At 43.4% G+C, this 23,739-nt stretch overlaps 1 protein-coding gene across 2 annotated transcripts; it reads left to right on the forward strand.

Moving 5' to 3' along the window:
* Positions 1-393: 393 nt before the first annotated feature.
* Positions 394-14,798, forward strand: LOC129327321 (zinc finger protein 397-like). Of its 2 annotated transcripts, none has more exons than XM_054975864.1 (4): positions 394-495; positions 8,354-9,288; positions 9,529-9,652; positions 10,727-14,798. In XM_054975864.1, exons 2-4 carry the CDS (start codon positions 8,482-8,484, stop codon positions 11,638-11,640), a joined length of 1,845 nt encoding a protein of 614 aa, XP_054831839.1. In that variant the 5' UTR covers positions 394-495; positions 8,354-8,481; the 3' UTR covers positions 11,641-14,798. The 2 variants fall into 2 exon arrangements, with proteins under 2 accessions (XP_054831839.1, XP_054831840.1); XM_054975865.1 differs by lacking the exon at positions 394-495 and adding an exon at positions 1,880-1,905.
* The last annotated feature ends 8,941 nt before the right edge of the window (positions 14,799-23,739 follow it).

The following is a 23,739-nucleotide window of genomic DNA, read 5'->3' on the forward strand; positions in this document are numbered from 1 at the left end:
CGGCTACAATCAGAGAGCTTGCGCATGCTCCATTCTCCTATTCTGCAGGCTTCCTCCATCGACCTTTCCCCCGCGCAGCAATCTTTCTCCTGTTTCTGTGAAAAAACATGCGGCACAATCTCTGATCACTTATTTCACATATTACAGAGAATATGATATAGCGTGAAAACGTTACGGGGACAGCTGAGGGCAAACAAGGGCATGAACTATCGCTTGCACTGAGTATAGCTGGTACTTGTGAGCATGCGCAGTAGTAATTCCCAGAAGAATCCGTCAGCTTCCCCGTTGCTGGTGCGCGGGGGTTAAATCCACCAAGCTCAATCCTGGGTCCTAGAGTGGCCCGAAAAATGTGAGAAAGGATGTATTGTAAAATGATTAGCGAAGCCACTTCCCTTCCTTACAACTGGTGGGAAAGCAGCTTTTGAATCCCTCTCTTGGCCCCAGGTCAGGGGGAAATTGCATCGCATCGCGTTGCTCAAAGCCCTGCAGGGAGAGGTGAGTGGGAAGAGGGACGCTTTGGGAGTGGGAAGGAGCAAATCGGGGGAGGCGGCGAGAGAATGAAATTGCGAGGGCGGTGGAGGAGCCCCGGCTGCAAAAAAGTCCGCTTGCCTTCCCAAAGATAACCCCTCCCCAGGCGCACCTTCGATCCAGGCATTCCTTTCTCCCCAAGCACCCGGGCATGCTTCCTCTGTAGTCCGCCTCTCTGGGGACAGTGAGCTCGCCTACCTACTTAGGATCTGAGTTTGGCTAGCTTGGCGGGGCTGGTTTGCTTTTCGGAGACGCCAAGATTTGCCAGGCAGGCAGGCTGGGAAGGGGGTGCTTAGCAGTGGCTGTAGCGCCCTCCAGCCTTACCAGAATCTCAGCTCCGACTTGCTTTTTTCCCCCCAAGGTAAGTTTCTCGATGTCTTGACAAAATCTTTAAAGCTGTTCCGGGGAGGGAGGGTGGAGGGGAAACACATTATTTTCAAAGCTCAAAGACGGGGGAGGTGTTTGGAGCCACCCCATAAATCACCGCCTTTCTCCAAGCCCGAAGCGTCCGCAGGCTGGCGCCTCTCTGCTGCTGCTCTTCTCGCCGCCTGTTTTACTGCTACCTGCAACCTTCCCCCCACCCTGGCTGCTAACCCTCGTCTCCCCCCCCCCCCCAACCCAACACTTGACTCCTTTCCCAGCATCCTCTGGGGCCCAAGCTGAGGGGCGGAGCCAGCTCGGGGCTCTTAGCGCGGCCCGACGAGGCCGTGCCCGCTGAAGGGCATCGGCGCGCGAGGGTGCAGAGGCTGTTTCTGGGGGGCGTCGCTTTATTGCGGTCCCTCTTCCTTCGCCGAGTCCGTCTGGTGCTTCTTTCCAACCTTTTGACCCCCTTCTGCCGTCCGGCCCTTTGCAATTTCATCCCAAGCCATTGCTCCCCCTCCCATTTTGCTGCTCCATTCTGGGACTCTGGTTCTCCTGCCTTTAGCGCAGCCCCATGGGGTCTTCTCTCTTCCCCTTCCTAAGCTTTCATTCTCTGTTTTAATAACGCCTCTGCCTTGGTGATTTTTGCCTCAGATGCTGCAACTTTCCTTCCTTAACACCTTGTTCCTTCAAAGCTCCTGACTCTTTTATCTCCTCCCCACACAACGCAGCCCCCCAGTCTTTTCCTCTCAGTTTCTCTGAGAACTGTTCTCTGTGTGACTTCTCTGCTCCAACTGGACCCAGGCAACTGTTGTATTGATCACTTGGGTCCTGGTAGGTCCAGGTTTGGACCCCCGTGCTCTGCCATGGAAGCTCGCTGTGTGATCTTGGGCCAGTCACAGCCTGACCTACCTCACGAGGGAGGGGGAGAGGTGCTGAGGATTAAAATGTTGGAGAGGAGAGTGATGTATGCCACGTTTGGGTCCCCATTCGAGAGAAAGGAGGAGTATAAATAAAGTAAAAAATAAAATTGCTCCATGTACACATACCCCAGTCCTCCTCTTCTTGATTCAGTGGCTTCTCTAGAAACTTGGTTCTCTTTTTAGGCAGTCTGGTTTCTGCCTTCAGCTCATCCCCTTTTTTCATTAACGTTTGCCCCCGTCTTTGAACAATTTGTTCCTTCACTGGCAGTTTATCTTCAAGCAACTGAGCTCTTTTGAGACAAATTGGCATTTATCTTCCTAATTTCCTATTTACCCTGGTGTGTCGCCTGAATTTTCGCTAGTCCAAGACTCCATGTCACAAAAGCTAGCTCCCCTTCCCCTCCTTCACTCAAAACTTCTCCTTAAGTGATAAAATTGAAATTATCCACCCTGCTGTCTCATGCTCTTTCTTGCTACATTCTTGTCCCAGTAGAGTGAAACCTCTTAATGAATTCCACTTTTGTAGTTTTGCACTGGAGTCTCCATTTGAAGTTATTTTGTTGAAGGATGGTAGCTTTCGGGGTACTGGTGGTGCACCCTGGAAGATTCAAACTTCTCCCCACTGGTTTCTGATGTCAGATTTGTGTCCATTTATTCTCTTCTGTAGCTATTGACCTGTTTGTCCAGTGTAAATAGCAGAAGGGCATTATGTTGATCATACATGATGGGTATATTATTTTGGAGCACAAGCAAGGGGGTGAGTCCGAGGTAGTACAGCTGATGTTATTAGGTCCTGTGAGCATGTTGCCTGACTGTGTATGGGGGAAAGGATGGTATCTTGGTTAGAGATGTAAAATTTCTGGAAATACACAGAGAAAGTCCTGGGGGGAAAAATCCTAGGGTTTTTTTTGTTGCTGTTGTAATAGCATAAAGTATCATATAGGTGGCATATTACATTGTACTGATTTGGCATATTTAGGGCATAAATGCCCGATTTTCTACAAGCAAAAGAGAGTTGCAGACTGCTGCAGCTTATGTTGCAGTTTGGTGTAGCGGTTAAGAGTGCGGGATTCTAATCTGGAGAGCTGGGTTTGATTCCCCACTCCTCCACTTGAAGCCAGCTGGGTGACCTTGGGTCAGTCACAGTTCTCCGGAACACTCTCAGCTCCACCCACTTCACAGAGTGTTTTTTGGTGGGGATAATAATAGCATACTTTGTAAACAGCTCTGAGTGGGCATTAAGTTGTCCTGAAGGACGGTATATAAATCGGATGTTGTTATTATTATGCTGCCTTAGCCCATGTGTTTTAATTTTTGCCATCTGAGAGGGATGAAAAAGTAGCTGAAATCAGAAAACAAATTTATAGTAAACAGAAGAAAGTGTATACTTTGGATAAAAACAATCATATACAGTCATAATATGGTTACCAGCTTATCTAGATATCAAGTTAAATTTTGTAACATTGAAAACCCTCAACACAATTAATATGCTCTACTTTATTTGGTTATTAGAGCATATTAATTGTTGCCAAGTTTATTCGCATTTAAATGTTGCAGGTGTCTACAGTATACATAGGAATGATCATTCTCAAATGTTTTTGGTTGTCTTGCATAAACATTTCCACGCTAGCATATTTTATTTGAATAAAGCGTTTTCTAAAGCATTTCACGCATTCCCCCCAAAATATTTCATAATAGTGCTACCCCAAATTTCCCAGGCCCCCCTCTCAAAAAAAGAAAGAAAAAAGTTGGTGTGTATATCTGAGAGCCAGTTTGGTGTAGTGGTTAAGAGCACGGGACTCTAATCTGGAGAGCCGGGTTTGATTCCCCACTCCTCCACAAAGCCAGCTGGGTGACCTTGGGTGAGTCACAGTTCTCTTGAGCTCTCTTAGCCCCACCCACCTCACAGGGTGATTGTTGTGGGGTAATAATAACACTTTGTAAACCGCTCTGAGTGGGCATTAAGTTGTCCTGAAGGGCGGTATATAAATCGAATGTTATTATTATTATTATTTTTTAGCGCTGGACTTTTCTGGGTTTTCCAACCCAGGCTTTCACATCTCTAATTTTGATTTGTTTTAGGGCCTTGTCCTGGTTCTGTGCGTCTCAAGCAGTGCAGTGTTGCTAGGGAGAAGCTGCTTTAAGTTAGGGGGTTTCTCCTTCGTGTCCCGTGAGAGAAATGTCCTTATCTTGGAGGGACTGTAAATCGTAGATGATAGGTAGGAACTGGTTTGGACTGGGAACTGTAGGTGACAGCATCCGACAAACGAACAAAATGGAAAAAAGGAGAAACAACCTACAACCAACATTTTTATAAATGATTTGGATGAAGGAATAGAGGGTATACTTATTAAATTTGCAGATGATACTAAATTGGGAGGGGTAACAAATACGGTTGAAGACAGAGTCAGGAGGATACAGGATGATCTTGACAGGCTGGAAAACTGGGCTTAATCAAATAAAATGAATTTCAACAGAGATAAATTATAAAGTTCTGCATTTAAATAGGAAAAAGCAAATCCATAATTATAGGATGGGAGAGATTTGTCTTGGCAGTAGTATGTGCGAAAAGGATCTAGGGGTCTTAGTAGACCAGAGAACATGAGACCAAGAGAACATGAGTCAGCAGTGTGATTTGGTAGCTAAAAAGGCAAATGTGATTTTGGGCTGTATCAAGAGAAGTATAGCGTCCAGATCACGCAAAGTGATGTTATTGCTCTACTTTGCTCTGGTTAGACCTCACCTAGAGTATTGTGTTCAGTTTTGGGCACCACAATTTAAGAAGGATATAGACAAGCTGGAACATGTCCAGAGGACGGCAATGAAGATGGTGAGGGGTCTGGAGACCAAGTCCTACGAGGAAAGGTTGAAGGAGCTTGTTTAGCCTGAAGAGGAGACGACTGAGAGGTGATATGATAACCATCAAGTACTTGAAGGGATGTCATGTAGAGGATGGTGTGGAGTTGTTTTCCGTTGCCCCAGAAGGTCAGACCAGAACCAGTGGGTTAATATTAAAAGAGTTTTCGGCTAAACATTAGGAAGAACTTCCTGACAGAGCGTCCCTTAGTAGAACAGGCTTCCTCAGGAGGTGGTGGGTTCTCCTTCTTTGGAGGTTTTTAAACAGAGGCTAGATGGCCGTCTGACAGCAATGCTGATTTTGTGAACCTAGGTAGATCATGAGAGGGGAGGGCTGGAAGGGTTACATCAGTGTTTCGTTCTCATGGCCCCTTCTTACATGTGCAGGGTAATGCCAATTGCCACTTTGGGGTCGGGAAGCATTTTTCCCCAGGTCACTTTGGCTAGGGATCCTGATAGTACTTTGACATCTTCTGGGAATGGACCAGGAGTCACTTTGTGTGTTGGGGGGGGGGGAGGTAGTTGTGAATTTCCTGCATTGTGTAGGGGGTTGGACTAGATAACCCTGGAGGTGCCTTCCAACTCTATGATTCTAACATAGCTAATAATGAAGCAAAAAAAGGTTGCAGAAGAAAAAATCCCACTGAAACTGGTCGTTTAATCACTACCTGAAATATAAATAAAATTTTAAAAACATACAAATATGAGATCAAAATCACCAAACATACAGACCAACATTCAAAACCAAGGTAACACAAACATACAGACCAAACATGTTTCAAGTTTAATAATCTTCTTCAGTGGTCTGTAAATGTGAAAATTTGCAAAATATATAGTGTCTTCATTATAAAACAGTGCTAATTTCATAAAATTGTGTATAAAACAAAGCTCTTTTAATGAATTCTTTTCAGGGCTTTTTTCATAGAAAATTGTTTCCCCTCCAAAGTAAACCTTCAATTCCTTTAAAGTTCCATGTACGAACAGTGGGCAAAGTTTGTAGCTAAAAAGCTAGTTATAAACTCCATGTAAAACAAAGCAACGGAAAAAATTATTTACTTATGCACGACATTTATTAGCCACCTATCCGCATCGAGGAGCTCAAGGCACCTTACAATATAAAACAGAAACAAACATAAAATACATTTTAAACAGTTAAAAATAACTCATACATTAAAAATGGCTAAATAAAAGCCATCCTAAATAAAAATTACCCCATGGCAAACCAGCCCTGTTCATCTCTTGCATTGAAACCTGGTTGCAATTTGATGGCACTACGTTTTATATAATGTACTCGATAGTTCCTGAGTGTGTCCATATAGACCGGTTTCTGTACATAATGTAGGCAATTATCTCCTTATTTTATATAACTCTGTCTCGTATTCTTCTGTGGGACCTCAGGTTAGTGGATTTTAAAATGTGGTGTTGGACAGCTGACTTGGACCTCCTCTGCATATTCCAACTTGTTCGTAATGACAGCTGTCCCCCTTTGTTGTCCTTTCCTCTTACGGTTGTCAGGATTGTTTCTGAGGTCATTCATTGAATCCCTTTATGCACCATTGAGGTTTTGCTGTAAGCAATGTTGTCTATTAATTTGCTTCAGTTCGGGCACTGTGATGAAGGCATTCCGAATTTGTTTTTTAACCAAAGAGGTATGTTGAGATAATGGCAGCTATCTGTCATTATGGTGGTGGGGTAGAAGTATTCTTTTAGACGAACTCAGAACAAATAGGCCTTCAAGTCACCACATGACTGTATCATCTGTGTGGATTTTGTGGGTCAGAAGGACAGTTCTTGGGAGGGGAACCAAGTCCTTCTCCTTGGCTCAGTGTGAGAGATCAGCCATATTGCTGGGTGTGTTTAAAGTCTTGTTGTTGGGGCCCCGTGGAGGATACATCAGGCTAGCAAGTTTATTGATTTTCTTGTTCTAAAGAGAAGTACATTGTGCGTGACTTGCCTTCTTTTTGGAAAGTCCTGCCAATTGAAAACTATATAAAGGCTTGGTTCTTTATGAGTGAACTCAGTTCAGAGATGGCTTTCTCCATCCTCTCCTGTTTGTTATACAAGATGCTAATAAGATAGCATCAGTCATTTCTGGGAGAGTATGTGGCACAATCTCTTGCCATAGTTTGTATGATGACAAGAGTGGACTCTTCACTTTCAGTCCCTTCTGCATAAGGTCTTGTTGATTGCATTTTGATAGGGTGTTTTTGGGGGGGAGCGGGGAGTGGACAAGATCTTGCTCCTCTTCTGGGTTCTGGAAGATTCAGTCAGTTATGAGGAAACTCTGGTTTTTCCTATTCGTTTCTTTGATGCCCCAATTGGAAATGTAGCAGACCCACCTAACAAGGAAGTCTGGGATAGAATCATTGAGCGGATCTCCATGAGTGGAGAACAGCAAGTGGAACTCAGATACAATCTAGTTTTGGACAGCCCACAACAAGTTATTGTTAAGTTAATTTATAGACTGCCTTTCTTACTGAGACTCAAGGCAGACTACACATGTAAATCAACACAATCAAGGGCTGGAGCATTCAAATAGACAGTACAATAGGATGGAGATTCCAGAAATTTGAAAACAAGCAGGAGTCCAATACACAGCTGTTCCAATGCTGAAACAAAATATAAGCAATTTGACACGACATATTAAATGATGTGGAAACTTCTCACTAGGAACATACAGCAACTGATGGTACGCAGTAGTATAGTCTGCAGTTCTTATCCCTTTATCAAAGCATGACTTGAATCATTTTCTTACAGCACAGCCTTATTACCTATGTAAAAAAGCCCTCCTGACTAATTCAGTATAGTATAGTTTGCAGAAAGCCAAGAGGGTGTTGCCTGACCTCTTCAGGCAGGCCATTCCATGTGCTGGGGATGAGCACAGAGAATGCATGTGTAGAGGCAGCTGTTGATTTTGCTAATTGGAGCTGCAGAAGGCCTTGTTCAAATGAGTGAAGCTGCTGTGGTAGAGCACTGGGAGAGAGGTGGCCCTGTAGTTACAAGTGACCAAGGCCATAGAGGGCTTTGTGTGTGATACCCAAAACCTTGAATTGAGCCTGGTATGGATAGCCAATGGAGTGATTGCAGAATGGGACAAATATGTATCCTCCACCTAGCTCCTGATAATTATTGAGCTGTGGTGTTCTGCACCAACTGGAGTCTCCAAGCTAACTTTGAGGGGAGACTTATGTAGAGTATGTTACAGTAGTTTAGCCTTGATGTTACTATACCATGGATCCAGGTGACTAGGTTGGTCATTTCAAAGAGGGAGACATCTTCCAGGCTAGACTGAGTTTGTAGAAGGCATTTTTGCAGCTGCATTAACTTTCTTTTCTAGCAATAATGCTGGGTCCAGTTAACTCCTAGGCTTTTAATCCGAGTTTGCAAGATTCAGTGGAACCCTATCGAAATGGGGAGAATAATGTTCTTATTCACCTCATGGGTAAGGTTTAAAAATTTGGTTGCCTGGGGGAGGAGCATAACCGTCTTTCTGGATTTTCTGTCATCTCACCAGAAAATATGCCAGCACTTGGGGTTGTCTGTCTTCTGGGTGTTTCTTAACTGTGGGGCAGTAGGAACATTAGTTTCAGGGTCTGAGGCAGACTCTCCTCTCTGCACACTCTCTAACATTAGCATGACTCCACATATAAGACATCACTAACTAGAATACCTTCACTTTTTTGTAGAGAAACTTGCCTTGACATTCAGAAACAAGACACACGGATTGACTCAAAGGCAGAGAGCCTACAGTAGAGGCAGAACTAAAGGAAACGACCCCCAGGAACTAAAAGTCTCCCAACATTTTAATTGTGTGATGGATAACTTGAGTGTGGAGGTGGAAGTGAACATGTCTGTAGAGGAGGGGGCAGCAATAGTCCCACGGCTGGTGAAAGAGGAAGAGAATCCAGATACTTTCAAATTGTGGTCAGAAATGGAGGGAGCGAAAGCCACAGAGGTTCTACACGGTGAACGTATCGAGGAGTTGGAGACCGCAACATCTCTGCACCATATAAAAAAGGAACCAGAGGAGGGCATGCACCAGCATTGGGAAGCCCAGTGGCAAGAGTTCCTGGGGACCCTACAGGCTCCTCACTCAGGATGGGCAAACCCTCAGATGTCTGAGGAGGCCGAGCCATGGGAAGATGCTAAGGTTTTTCTGTCCTCCTTCGAACAAGTTGCGACCATATGCCGGTGGCCTCGTGACCAGTGGGTGGCCCTCCTCCTACCGGCCCTCAGTGGAGAGGCTGAACAAGCTTTCAGCAGCCTCGGTGCCCGAGAGAGGGGAGACTATGGGAAGGTGAAGGCGGCCATCTTGCAAAGAGAGGCTATCGCGAGGGAGAGGAAACGTCAGCACTTCAGGCAGTTCTGCTACCAGGAAGTGGAAGGTCCAAGAGCGGTTTACGGCAGACTCCGGCAACTCTGCCGCCAGTGGCTGAAAGCAGAAAGGCACACGAAAGATGAGATCTTGGAGCTGCTGATCCTGGAGCAGTTCCTGACTGTCCTGCCCCAGGAAATGCAGAGCTGGGTGAGGGAACGTGGTCCAGAGACCTGCATCCAAGCAGTAACTCTGGCAGAGGATTTCCTGTTGAAGCAGAAAGGGGTCGTGAGACCAAAAGAACAGGTGAGGAAGTTTGATGTCACTTTAGAGCAGCTCCGATTTCCTTTTTCAAACCAGAGTTGATTTCCCAATCTTTTTCATTCTTAGGCTGTGATGCTTAGGTTGTCTGAAAGGGGTTCAGTGAATACGAGGTTCTGTCATCACTAGAATGGGAAGCAATGGACTGTGTGAATCTGCTCTTGGGGTGGGAAAAATCAGTATTTGCACTGCCCATCTTGAATGGGATTTTCATTGGTGTTTCAGGTGTCTGAATCTTTGCAGAAGGCAACTGTGAATTCTGCTGAGGCAAACAACATTCCACCACCAGACCTTTGGAATCTTGACATTAAGACCAAGCAAGAGTGGGAAGGAGATGAGAAGCTACTAGGTAAGAAGATCTTGCTTTTGTTTTTAATGAAAGGAAGAAAACTAGGCCCCTCTGTTCTGGATATCAAAAAGGCAAAGATGATTGAGCGAAGCTTGTGGTCCAGTACCTGTTTGTCCACAAGCTGAACACTTTCTACTCTGTTAGGCAAGGCATTTATGACAAGCATCCGTTATTGAGGTGACTCTTATTATAAAATAAAAGGCTGAAGTTCTGGAATGTTCCGCAGGTCTGTGTTCAGAGGAAAGAAGAGGGCAGCGTCTCTGTTGGAAGATGCTGTATTATCCCATTAAGTGGGGAGAATTTTACCAAATGTCAGGTTCAAATGGTGTGTCTGTAACCATCCAAGGACATGATAGGTGTCTGTTAACAGAGTATCAGATACTGTGGAGAGACAACATGCTGGAAGCACAAGTGCCTCAGGATTTCAAAATGCCCCAAATTAATGTATTGGTGAGGCCTTTCTCTTCTGAAAAATGTATGTCTATTTTAAAAAGATGAATCTAGTAGTATCAAAGAATGGTAGAAACTATTAAGTTAAATTTATTTTCAACTGTAAAAAAAAAGATAATGCCGGCTACTGAAGAAGTTTGAGGTTCCTACTAACATTTCATTCAGGGAGTTTGTTTTCATATGTGCTTTGGAGAGAAATATCACATACACATCTCTTGGATTGCTTGACATTCTGGCCTCATATCTTAATAAATTCTCTTGTCATTTTTGTTTTTTTGTGTGTACTGATAACTGGTATGCTTGCCAGCTGTCTTCTCCCTGGCATACTAGTTTTCTGCTTGTATGGGTTTTTTTTAATTTGGAGGAACATTTCCTCACAGGATCCCACACCTTCAGTCTGAAACGGTACAGCCTCCCACACAGGGTTAGCACTTCTGTGAGGATTAGGCCTTGGATTTCCTGCTCTCTGATCCAACATGCATGGGGTGAATATGGTTTACTCGGTGTTAAGGGAAAGGCGGACTGCACATGGTCAGAGGTACTGTTTTCTCTCATATTAGTTAATATCTGGGATTGTCTGTTGGGAAAACACAGGAGAACTGTGACTCTTGTTTATTTTTGCAGGTGAAGGGCATGTGCGTGTGATCCAAGTGGATACTGTCCATCAGGGTCATTCTGAGCAAATGACATCAGGCGACACATTGTTGAAGAGCGGCAACTCGTTCCAGTATTGTGGGGAAGGAACAAGTCGGGAAGGACCAGAGAGCAAAGAGAGACCTGAACCAGGGAAGAGTGTGGATGAAGCTATTGCGAAGGGTGTGTTGGACCAAGATGAATTCAAGATCTGCCAAATCATGCACCTGTGTGACTGTGGCAAAAGCTTTAGAAGGATCTCAGATCTTAGAATTCATGAGAGAACACACACTGATGAGAAGCCGTTTAAGTGTTCGGAATGTGGAAAAAGCTTCCGCCAGAAGGGCAATCTTTCGACACATGAAAGGATTCACACTGGAGAGAAACCCCATCAGTGCTCCATATGCCAGAAGAGTTTTGCTAGTGGCTCCAACCTTATCGCACATGTGAAAACCCATACTGATGAGAAACCGTATGAATGTGCGGAATGTGGGAAGCGGTTCCGTCAGAAGAGAAACCTGACCACACATGAAAAAATTCATACTGGTGAAAGACCATACCAATGCTCAATGTGTCAAAAAAGTTTTGCTAGTGTTTCCAGTCTCATTTCCCACGAGCGAATTCATGCTGGAGAGAAACCTTTCAAGTGCGCAAAGTGTGGGAAAAGCTTCCGTCAGAAGGGAAACCTGAGAACTCATGAACGCATTCACACTGGAGAGAAACCACACCAGTGTTCCGTATGTGAAAAAAGTTTTGCTAGTGGTTCCAACCTCATTGCACATGAGAGAATTCATGCTGGAGATAAACCATATCAGTGCTCCGTGTGTCAGAAAAGATTTGGTTCAGGCTCCAACCTTATTGCTCATCAGAGGATTCACACTACAGGGAAAACTTACAAGTGTTAAGAAACACGGGAAAAGTATCTACCTGAAAGGAAACTTTACAGCGCATTAAAATAATTCACATTGGAAGAGAAACCTTTGTAGGTGTATACAATGTGGACAAAATTTCAGTAGGGTAAAGGAACTTGGAAGTCTAAGAAATATGATCCATACTGGAGAGAAACCATATCCAAGCTCAATGTATCAGAAAACCAGTGACTGCAACCTTAATGGTGCACGAGAAAACCCACAGTAGAGAGAACTTTTATGTGTACACTGACTGTGGGGAAAGCGTCAGAGATCATTCAACATGTAAGGCACATGAGAGAAGAAAAATAATAATATAGGAAAGCAGCACAGTTGGGGATCCTTTCCTCTGACACAGGAATAGGATCCATGCTGGAGGATGCTGAGAGTAAATTAACCTCCCACCACCATTAGAAATGTAGTGTCATCCCAAGTATAAATAACTTGCAAAAAGCCAAATTTGGTGTTTTCCAAACAAAAGTGCATGTAGACTTGTGAAAATTCAGAGGTTTAGAGAAAAGACTTTGTCTCCCCCTCCCCGTAAGGCATGAAATGGGGAAAAAAACATGAAAAATAACTCTTACGAATATTTACTCTTTTCCAGTGAGAGGTGAAATACTTTTTAATGCAATGTTTTTAAATGAATTTCTTACCACCAGTGCACATTGCTGCAGATTTCTTAGAACTGGAAAGTTAGTAACATTGCTACAGCTTTTGGCTAGTGTCAACATACAAGTAACCCTCTTAGTTTTGAGAGCAGAAAAGTACTTTCCATCATTGCTGGACATGGGCATCTTTAGGTATTTGATCTAGGCATGCAATCTGGGAGGCTGCCAAGCATACAGAAGAATAAAGTTTTAGCTTTGGTTTGGTAAGTAGGGCATCATTTACAGTGAAGAATCTTATGGAGCCTTCTAGACAAGCAGATTTGTTGGGTGGGACCTTTCTTCTAGCCAGCCTTTCCTCCAAGAAGCTCAGGCAGCATACATGATTTTTCTTCTCCTCGATTTTATCTTTACAATAACCCTGTGAGGTAGGTTAGGCTGAGTGTGTGTGACTGGCCCAAGGTCACCCTGCAGCCTTCCATGGCAGAGCAGGGATTCGAACCTGGGTCTTGCAGTCTGACACTCTAAACACAGCACTGCACTGGCTTAGACCTCTGGCCCAGGACCTGTGATGGTTTTCTGTTCCCTCCATATGACTGCTTTGTTTTTCCCGAAAGAGAACCGCCCCACTTCTTTCTCTCCAGTCCCTCTGTTCCAGCCCCCTAAAGGGATTTCCATTCATGGAGCATAACTTCCTTACTTCCACCTCCCGTTGCATCCCATAATGCTTCCCTAAAATCTGTTCTTGATGGTCAGGGGACTCTGTCAAACACACTTTTTCAAGTGAGTTGAACACACACAAGAAGATGCTATATACTGAATCAGCCCCCTGCTCATTCAAGCTCAGTGTGATGTACTCAGACAGGCAGTGGCTCTTTAGAGTCTCAGGCAGAGATGTTTCACGTTGCCTGCCACTAGGTTGTTTTAGCTGCAAATGCTGGGTATTGAACCCAGGACTTTCTGCTGTCCTCATTTTTTTTTTTTTGCATTAAAGAAGTCAACTAAACAGGTATTTCTCCTTCAAATGGGTGGATGGTGAACTCAAAGAGTAAGAAGGAACAAGTACCATCCTGGTATCCACTGAAGGTGGCCACAGTCCATCGTATGATGAAACAGATTGCGAGGTCATGCACACGCTCCATTAAAGCTTTGTTTTCCATGGTGGAATGATCTTGTGCGCCCCCCAGCTCCTGCCTTGAAAATCCTATAGGGTCATCATAACTTGGCTGTGATTTGACCGACCCCATCCCCCAAATATATATATTTTTATTATTATTTTATTTTATTGGACTTCTATTCCGCCCTTCCCGCAAGCAGGCTCAAGGCGGATCACATCATTTAAAACATAATAATGTAATTACATGCCATTTCCATAAAATCATTAAAAACATTATGAAATCTCAATTATAATAAAAAATAAAATTTCCAAGATGACAGTAATCACTGCTTAGCTCATTAAAACAGGGTGGTGGACAGATCTTATGGGGAGGTTTAAATTGTTCACTTCCTCCTACAGGTCCGGCAGAGGCCTGGCCCAGTCTCAACCATATGCCAGGCCCGACGGAAAGATAGCCAATCTTGCTGGGCCCTAGTTTCGATGAACAGAGAGTTTCATCTGGTCGGAGCTAGGAGTGAGAAGGCCCTGACTCTGGTTGAGGCCAGGCAGTCTTTCCGGGGGCCGGGGGCCACCAATAGTTGTTTTTCTGCTGATCGAAACGTCCTCCGGAACATGTATAGAAAAAAGCGGACCCACAGATATGCTGGTCCCAGTCCGCATAGGGCTTTATAGGTTTATACCAAAACCTTGAACCTGATCCGGTACTCCACTGGCAGACAATGCAGCTGGCACAATATAGGTGTATTATGTGACCCATTTGGCACATATATCCTGACAGTCCTAAAAATTTCTTCTGAAGAGATGTTACATCAAACATGTCCACCTTCTTGAGAGCAGATCTGATGTCTCCTCATCCTACCCAAGGCCTTAGAGGCTACTTAAGTGGCCGGTGTCTCACTAGGAAGACGTGACATGGAAACTTACCTCATGAATGTCTGTCAGAGTAGAGTGCTGATGCCGAAGGTGTTTTCCCCCCAATACTGGCCAGAATTTATTTTATTTAAAACAGTTTTACCCTACCTTTCCAATAAAATGTTCAAGACAGGCATGAAATACAAATACAATAAAAATACAAATGAATTCCCAGCTATGAACGTCTCATGAATCCTTAATTAGAAACAGCGGCAACTGCTAAGAACAAAGAAAGTGTGATAAAAGCACAGCAATAAAATGCAGCCAACACGCAATAAAACGTCATGTTTCCTGCCATACTGCGTAGCAAAGTTTGAAAACTTCATCCATATGAAACTGGAGAACCCGTTATGTGGGAGGAAGCCCCCCTAGGCTGGAAGAAGGTGTCAGACGCTGAGCCGATTTGCAGGGCAAATGCCAGTAAAGTAGCAGCAGTTGTTAAATTGGGTTGGATCCAGGGGTAAATTCCCCGAATGGAAGGGCTTACCAGAATGGGACTTTTGCGCGTTTCCTATCCTGCTGCAGCATAAAAATGTTGCTCCTTGAGGTTAGGGGAACCTCCAAAACAGCACGAGGTTTTGGGGTTCTTTTTAACAAAAGTCACTCCCCTCACTTTGGATACCATAGATCTGCCACTGGATCCAACCCAGTGCCTTAAAACACATATTTGCACATTCCTGTGGTCGCATTCTCCCCTACGGTGGCAAGATCTGGTAAGCTGCAAGCCTTTCCAGTAGAGTCCAGCTTAAAAACAAAATGCTAATCAAAAGGTAACTAAAATAGGAACGTCCATGTCTAGCATCAGAAGGACAGTCAGGAGTGTGCCTGACTGAGGTGAGGAAGGCTATCCATTAATCATACCACTTCAGCAGGTGGGATCTTAAAGTAAAGGCGCAATTTCATGGGAGCATGCAAGCCTTAGGATACCCTGATTTCTGGCCATTTAGGGCTTTAAAGAATTAAAACGAGCTGCTTCAGTTGTGTCTGGAATGATCAGAATGTCGTCGATATAAGCAACAGTGAATGGTCTATTAACACATGAAATATAGCGGCAACCCCATAGGAGTCCAAAGGCACTGTTATAAACTGGAACTTCTATTGTGGGGTTGCAAAATGCAGTTTTGTCTTTGTTTTGGAGTCTCAGGGAAATCTCCCAATAGCCCTTGAGTCTAGGGTGGATGGGTAGTAGGGCTCTTTCAGTCGCTCTATCAAGATACATAGAACTTTGCATGATCCAAAATTAATAGAGTATCTTGAGCTCCCTATGCAATCCTCTGCTTCTTCTAAGATTCCCTATTTTATAGCTGTCAGAGTAGTTTCTGCAAACTAGAAAGGGGTTGTATTGTCGAAGGCTTTCACGGCCGGAGAATGATGGTTGTTGTGGGTTTTCCGGGCTGTATTGCCGTGGTCTTGGCATTGTAGTTCCTGACGTTTCGCCAGCAGCTGTGGCTGGCATCTTCAGAGGTGTAGCACCAAAAGACAGAGATCTCTCAGTGTCACAGTGTGGAAAAGGTGTTGGCAGGTCATTTATATCTACTCAGGAGGGGTGGGGTTGAGCTGAGTCATCCTATAAGAGTTTCCCAGGGTGTGGAATGCTAATGGAGGGAGGCTTCACTGTATCCTGAGGAGGTTCTTTTGCATATGGATTGGTACTTGATGTGCTAATCTTCTCTGCAGAGCATGGTTTCCAGTTCTGAAAAACACCAGGCTAACAAAACATTCTATCCCCAACAATAGCCCTGCAGAGAAGATTAGCACATCAAGCACCAATCCATATGCAAAAGAACCTCCTCAGGATACAGTGAAGCCTCCTTCCATTAGCATTCCACACCCTGGGAAACTCTTACAGGATGACTCAGCTCAACCCCACCCCTCCTGAGTAGATATAAATGACCTGCCACATCTTTTCCACACTGTGACACTGAGAGATCTCTGTGTTTTGGTGCTACACCTCTGAAGATGCCAGCCACAGCTGCTGGCGAAACGTCAGGAACTACAATGCCAAGACCATGGCAATACAGCCTGGAAAACCCACAACCACCATAGAAAGGGGTTCACTAGAGCTTTGGATGGTCCCCAGGATGTGGCCTTCTGTAAAGTGGGGCAGCAGTGTTCCCTTAAATTTGGGACGGTAGTCCCCTGTGCAAGCACCGAGTCATTACTGACTCTTGGGGGACTTCACATCACAATGTTTGGGAAGAGAGGGATAAAAAAAAAAGGGCTCAAGAGGTGGGTTTGGTCCTATGTCTTTATTGTCTGGTCCAGGAGTAGTTGTAGACTTCTAGAATGGATATCTTTTTCATCCAGGGTACTAGTAACTGCATCAATTCCTATTCCTTTCTGTCTGCTTTTGTGATTCTCCAGCAGGCACCATTTTCTCTTTCCTTGCAGGGTGTGCACCTCCTTGGTGGGAATTATGAACCCTTAGCACACCACTGTCTCTTCCTGTAGATTTGAGGGCGGTATTTCATGCATGCATTGTATGATATTCTGGGTTGACACTCCAGTCTTCTTCCCCCATCTTCCTCAGCTGGAGAAGTAAGCAGTGGTACATATGGTCCTTCTGTGGGCTTGTGCATTGCTTCTTTCATCTCCAGGGACCTGGGAGCAGTATCTTGGTGAAGGAGAGCTTGGAATTCGAGAGCATCTTAGCCCAATGCTGGACCAGGTCCAATAAATCAGAAATTCTTGTCCACTCAAGTACAGATTTCTGTACATGTATGGCTGGCCAACTCTTTATGTGCTTGTGCACATTGGTCATTATGAGATGCAAAGGTGACCAAGATGGGCTCTGAACAGATGAGCACATAGCAAACCTGTGAATTTGTGTACAAAGACTTAAAAGGGTATTTTTCTGAGGCAGCGCTGTTCTGAGAGCTTATATCCCGTTTGGCCTTGCACTTTGTAGCATGGTGTTCCTTTGGGCAGTAGACCAATTGCATGCGTGTAATAAAAGTTTATGCCACTCATAGCCCCTGATTGTTTCCTTCTGGGTCTAGTTGGTCGATTCCTCCTGTGCCCTAGTATCCATGGAGGACAGTTGAAGAAAGTGAGAGAAGGACCCAGAGTGCATCTGGGAAGCGGCGGAAGTGTGACTCTCAACCTGAAGTAATTTGGAACTAGGACCTCTCCCTCTGGGCCAAGCTACACATGACGAATGACACTTGAATGGCAAGTGGATTGAGTGGAGGGCAAGTGAACAGGGAGAAATACACTTGCTGTTCAAGTGTCATTCGTCATGTGTAGCTTGGCCCTCCGTCTCCCTTTCCCCTCAAAGAGTCTTGAGAGCAGGAAATAAGTTCTGGAACTTGTGTGAATTCATTTCCCCCGTTATCTCTTAGCAGTTCACTATCATTTCTTTTAGGCAATTATAAGCAATCCTAGGGAAGTACAGACTAGCATATAGTATGAGCACCCCTAGCAGGTATGAAACCACACGTTTGTTCTGCTGAGTTCACAGCCATGGGGTCTGCTTTTTCAAAAGTAAAGAGAAAGCACTTCACATCATCCTTGGGCAACAATCAGAGAGGAGTGGGGTTAGTAAAAGTGCTTTTATTATTATTTATTAGTTACGTTTACAATCCACCTTTCTCATTGGGACTCCAGGCAGATTATAAATATGGTAAGAACTATTCAGTCTAACCAGCAAACAAATTATGAAGTATGATAAAAACCTTTGAGTCTAACAACAAAGATAAAATACAATATGCAGTGGGGCTGGGCAGATTACAGGTATGACGTAGACTAGTCAGTCAGCAGATGGGATACAGAATATGTTAACCACAGTTCAGTGTGGCAGGAAAGATTCTTAATAAGACAAAGTGGGGCTGTGAAGGACTGGAAAAACAACACAAGCAAATAAAAAAGCTTGTCTAAGGCAACAAAACAACGTAGGTAAAATTTATTTCTGATATAAAACAATTCAATCTAACAGCAACATTTGTAATAAAACAAAATAATGCAGTGGGCCAGGACCTGAAGTACGGATCTTGAGGGCAACAAAACTATCAATGTCCTCTGCAAGAGAACTTTTGTGGCCGTTTTTGTTCTTGGTGTTCAACCAATCATTGTCCAAACTGTTGGGAGAGCTCCATAGGAGGTGATACAATGGCTGTTGTGGCCACTCAACCTTATGAACAGGTCTAGGCAGCATTTGCCTCCTACACCCTTTGGAACGTTGAGCCTTCGCCCTAAGACAATTTTTGAAACTCCTCCCCCAGCCACATATAGTCTTGTGATAGCTCCACCGTTCCTCCTGAGGTGATAATGCCCTACTTCTGGCATCCCAGTTTCAACCCCACCCTGGTGAGGGTCTTTTCTTGGGCTGTCCCAGCAGAATCCAATGTGAGATGCAGAGAAGCGAATGTGGGCACAAATTACCTGCCACCTTCTTCCACAGAGCTGCCCCCCTTGCCCAGCGGTTTGGCACCCCAAGCAGCCATCTTGGTCATTAGGACAGTGAACTGGTCTTGTCTGTTGCCCAGCCTTGAGTGAACATGTGGAGACGCAGCTTCCTAGGTGCTGTGGCGCAAGCTTTTGTGTACAAGAGCTTACTTTGTCAGAGGTACAAAATGTTGTCCTTTCTTGCTTGATATGTATGCACACAGTGCACACAGTTACACTCTTTTTGTTGAAGTATGGTGAAGTTGGCAGCAGATCAAAAAAATATGTTAAGTCTTTAAGGTACCACAGGACTCTTTACTGTTAATTGCTGCAACAGATTAACGCGGCTACCTCTATGAAATAAAGATTGCCTGTAATGATTTTTTTTAAAGTTTTTGTGAGTAACATTGAGATTTCAAGCCTAAAAAGATTCAAATGAGATGTTTTCTCTCTGTGGTGACTTTATTGGAAAGTTTACCTCTAGGTGCATGCAAAATGATGCCCTTCTGATATCGTCTCTTGAAAGAATGGTTTGGAAAATTGCAGAAAGGTTTAAAACAATGGAGTATATATAGAAAAGAAAGGAAGAAAAGACAAACATTTGCCTGTTGGTTATCTTTTTTTTAATTTTTGCAAATAAAAATATAACCTAGAGCTAAAGAAGTTTGACTTTTTCCTCTGGTTCTCGCTCATCTTCCTTACTTAGCTGTATTAGCTATGTAGAGATTATTAGCTGTAATCCATTTTATTTTTATGTTATTTTTTCCAGGGGCTGTTGCTATGTGGGTATTGTACTTAATTTTAATATTTAAAAGCATAATAAAAAGAAAAGGGGAAAAATTAAAGATGCCAAGTCTGTGTTCTTGATTTTAGGATGATTCAGAGATGGGAAGCTCCCCGTCCCTGCCCCCAACTGCTTCCTTATTGTTGGAAAATTTACAAACCAGTTAATTGCCGTATCAGAATCCACATGGTCCACTTCCTGTGACACAACTGCTAAGGCATTTGGGGATGGATTTCGGGACAGGTGATTCTGGGAGCCAGGTTCCTCCTGTCGCAGACTACGCACTGTGCAACTGGCACAAACAGTTCGTCTTTGCTTGTGACGCTGACAATGCGCAGCAGTAGCATTCACGTTTAATTTCCGCTTTCAGCTTGTGGGGAAACAAACATTTGTTGCCCATTCAACAAACAGGGTGTGAGTAATTGTGGGTAGATGTTCTCTGTTAATTTGGCATTCTAGCTTAAGGGACGAGGCAGTATAAATACATTTACAGCGCAATCCTAAGCACTGTTACCCCAGTTTAAGCCCATTGATTTCGATGGGATTAGACGGGAGTAATATTGTTTAGGATTGCACTATTATTGTCTTTTGAATGGGACAGGTGCCATGGCCTCTGCCTGTCTTCACGCCCAGGCTGAGATGATCAGCAGGAGGGCAAGGTCGCATACCACAGGAGCGGATTCCTTTATGCCTGTCCCCCTTGGTTTGTTCTTCACACCTGTTCAGCTTGTATTTCCTGCCCCCAGCTCTCAGTGGGTTTTGGCTTCGACACTGGTGAGGTCATAACTCTGGATCCTTTTCGGCCTGACTCAGACGTATAGGTGACTTCCTGTTATGTTCTCCAAACTAAGTGGATAAAGGGTCTTGAAAGGTGGAAGACCATTGGCACATACCACGTTAACAGAATTCTTATGACACCTCAGAGTCTACCAGGCTTTATCAGAGAGTAAACTTTTGTGGACTAGAGCCGAATTTGTAACATGCCATAGTCGATGAATACTTATACAAGCAATAAAAATGTGGTCGTCTGTAAAGTGCCACTTACTTTATTTACTTCATTTATATACTGCCTTTTTCCCCAGTGGGGACCCAAGGTGACTTACATAAGTCTCCGTTTTTTCCACACAACAACCTTGAGAGGTAGGTTAGGCTGAGAGGGTGTGACTGGCCCACGGTCACTGGGTGAGCTTCCATGACAGTGTTTCAAGTGGGTAGCCATGTTTGTAGTAAAAGAGCAAGATTCGGGTCCAGTAGCACCTTAAAGACCAATTTGATTTACAGGGCATAAGCTTTCGAGAGTCAGAGTAGAGATTCAAACCTGTGTCTCCCAGGCCCTAGTCCAGCACTCTAACTACTACACCATATTTTTGTTGTTTTTACTGTAACACATTAATATTGCTGTTTTTGCTGCAACACGCTAACATTGTTTCCCCTTTAGAAATCTTACTACAAAATCATGCCTGGAACACACACTTTGCAATACATCTGTTGCACTCTCAAGTTATTTCTGAAAACAGGGCTTTGTTATGGCTCAGCTCCCTGGACTTCATACTGCATCTTCTGTTATCAAAGAAGAAAGAGAATCTTGATTGAAGTATTCACAAGTTATACAAATGGAGGGTGTGCCAGAGATGCTCCTTTGCTTGGACTGCTGTTTGGCTTAAACTCAGCCTTGAAGGCACTCAATCACTGATGGGGCATTTGTGGCCTAAGATTAAGAACCATTGGCTTCAGTTTATATAAGACTCCTTTCAACTGATCCTGGACTTAACTAGCTACAGCACACAGTTGTGGTAAGAAAAATACATTGTCATACAAACTCCTGTGTGAGGAGAACATCCACCCCAGTATGTTCAACTCTTTCAATGTGTCTTTCTTGTCAGTGGTAAAATAATTGTAGTAGCAAAATAGCAAAGGGTCCGGTGGCACCTTTAAGACTAACCCACTTTATTGTAGCATAAGTTTTCGAGAGCCACAGCTCTCTTCGTCAGATGCATGCAAGCATCTGGCGAAGACAGCTGTGGCTCTCGAAAGCTTATGCTACAATAAAGTTGGTTAGTCTTAAAGGTGCCACCAGACCCTTTGCTATTTTGCTACTACATACTAACACGGCTAATTCATCTTGTCAGTGGTAGGCTCAGAAAAGTTTAATAGTTGTTTTTGCAATTCAGCCACACCATTGACTGGTTTTTCAATATCCTTAAAAAATCAGAAAAGAAAAAAAAAGTCTTATTTCCTCTGTGACAGTTTTAAGGAGAAGCCTTCAACATGTTTCTTTAAACTCTGCTGGGAGATCTGTGACATATTAACTGGCTGACAAATGGCTTAATTTCCATTTTTGGCTGCTGTCCCTGGTACTTGGAATGTCAAGCTGCTCACAGTTACGTGCAGCTTTCGTTTCTGCCTATTTTAGATTTATATTTTTATCTCACCCTTTCTCCAAGGAACTCAAAACAACATATGTGGTTCTACCTCCATTTTATCCTTTTTTAAAATTAAATTTATTTAAACAAACATAAAAGATAAGAACAAACACACTCATCTAAGAAATAAACCAAACTAACAATACACATAAACATGAAAGAAAAAACAGAAAAGGCAACCAATAAAGAGGAAGAAGATATAGAGAAGAAAAATAAAAGCAAGACTAAACTACAAGTTGGGTTCCTATTTTCTCCGCAGCAGATATGTGTCATTTTCAAATTCTCACTTATTCTATGTTAAGAATAAAAGCCCTCTTTTTTCTATAGTGCATATTCCTTAATCCGTGAATCCACAGACCATCAAATCATTATGGTCTATTTCATGTAAAAAAATCTATAAACAATTTCCATTCAACCAAAAATGTAGATACCGTTCTCTCTCTAATCAGTGAAGTAAGTTTTGCCATCGATGCATATTCCAAGACCTTTTATTCACCATTCCTTCATTGTAGGCAATATTGGAGTTTTCCAGTTTTGTGCATATAACAGTCTTGCTGCTGTAATCATATATAAAAATAAATTTCCAAAACTTCTTTCCAACTCCACTTGATCCTGAAGAAATAACCATGAGACATGTGTGCTCTTGGCCTTTCTGGTCCAGTTTTGATTGGCAGAGGTCCTGTAGGCAGCCTTCTTTCTTAAGCCCTTTGGGGACTGCTGGCTATTGCCTGAGATTGTGGGATCATACTGCAAACTTTGTATCACATGCTCTACAAACCCTGCATCTTCCAGGATTTCCTCTGGCCAGAAATCCCACCCACCCCCCATTTGTTTACGGATCTTCTTGTCTCTAACATATCCAATAACGTTTAGTTGACAAGCCTGCTTTATTCAGCCTTGAGAAATATAAATTGTTTTACCGGAAGAAAGAAAACTGTCATAGAGTGAGCCTTTGGCATTCTCCATGCAAGGAATGTGCTCTGTCACTGAACCATGGCCTCTTCAGGGCAGGTTGCACTAAGAGTGATGTGTTCATGAGAGTTATGATTGAGTAAAAATTTGAACATCATTCTCACTCTAACCACTATACCACACTAACTCTCACCCAAGTCATAGATCCAGAGGAGTTAGCCATGTTAGTGTGTAATAGCAAAATAGTAAAGAGTCCAGTAGCACCTTTAAGACTAATCAACTTTATTGTAGCATAAGCTTTCGAGAGCCACAGCACTCTTCGTCAGATGCATCTGACGAAGAGTGCTGTGGCTCTTGAAAGCTTATGCTACAATAAAGTTGGTTAGTCTTGAAGATGCTACTGGACTCTTTACTATCTCACTCAAGTGTAAGTATTCCTTTAAACCATCCATTGTAATGGCCTTTGGCCTTTTACAACATTTTAAAAAAAATATCTACCTTTAAACCATCTATTGACAAATCAAGCAGCAGAATACCATTGGAGAGATGTATGGTTATGGACTGCAAAGCTATGTTTTACAAGCATGGTCAACTCCTATCTTATATCCATTTGACAGATAGAATACACAAACATAAATGTACACAAATACACATATGCAACGGGTTTCTGGGTAGAAATCCTTCACTGGGTGAGTAGTATACCCCCAGCCTCAAAACCCTGAAGACATAAATTAACAGAAGCAGATTTTAAGGCAACTTGTAAAGATTCAGAATTTTTTTAAAAAACAAAAAAAATAGATAAAAGATAACCAGGCTCATTCTGGGCAGTACTGAACTCTTGCTTAAGAAGATAAAAGCAGACAAACGCCTGTCTTTGCTTCCTTCCTTCTCTGATTTCACTTAGGGCCTTTTCACACAACCTTTCTAAACTGTTTTGGCTGCTGGCTGCCAATGGGGTTT

This window comes from Eublepharis macularius, chromosome 4 (assembly GCF_028583425.1).
Source record: "Eublepharis macularius isolate TG4126 chromosome 4, MPM_Emac_v1.0, whole genome shotgun sequence".
NCBI lineage: Eukaryota > Metazoa > Chordata > Lepidosauria > Squamata > Eublepharidae > Eublepharis > Eublepharis macularius.

Excerpts from the sequence above, each read along its gene's own strand:
- LOC129327321 (XM_054975864.1), top strand. The coding sequence starts at position 8,482 with ATGGATAACTTGAGTGTGGAGGTGGAAGTGAACATGTCTGTAGAGGAG. Across the intron at positions 9,289-9,528 it reads TCGTGAGACCAAAAGAACAG|GTGTCTGAATCTTTGCAGAA; the intron begins GTGAGGAAGTTT and ends TTGGTGTTTCAG. Across the intron at positions 9,653-10,726 it reads AGGAGATGAGAAGCTACTAG|GTGAAGGGCATGTGCGTGTG; the intron begins GTAAGAAGATCT and ends TTATTTTTGCAG.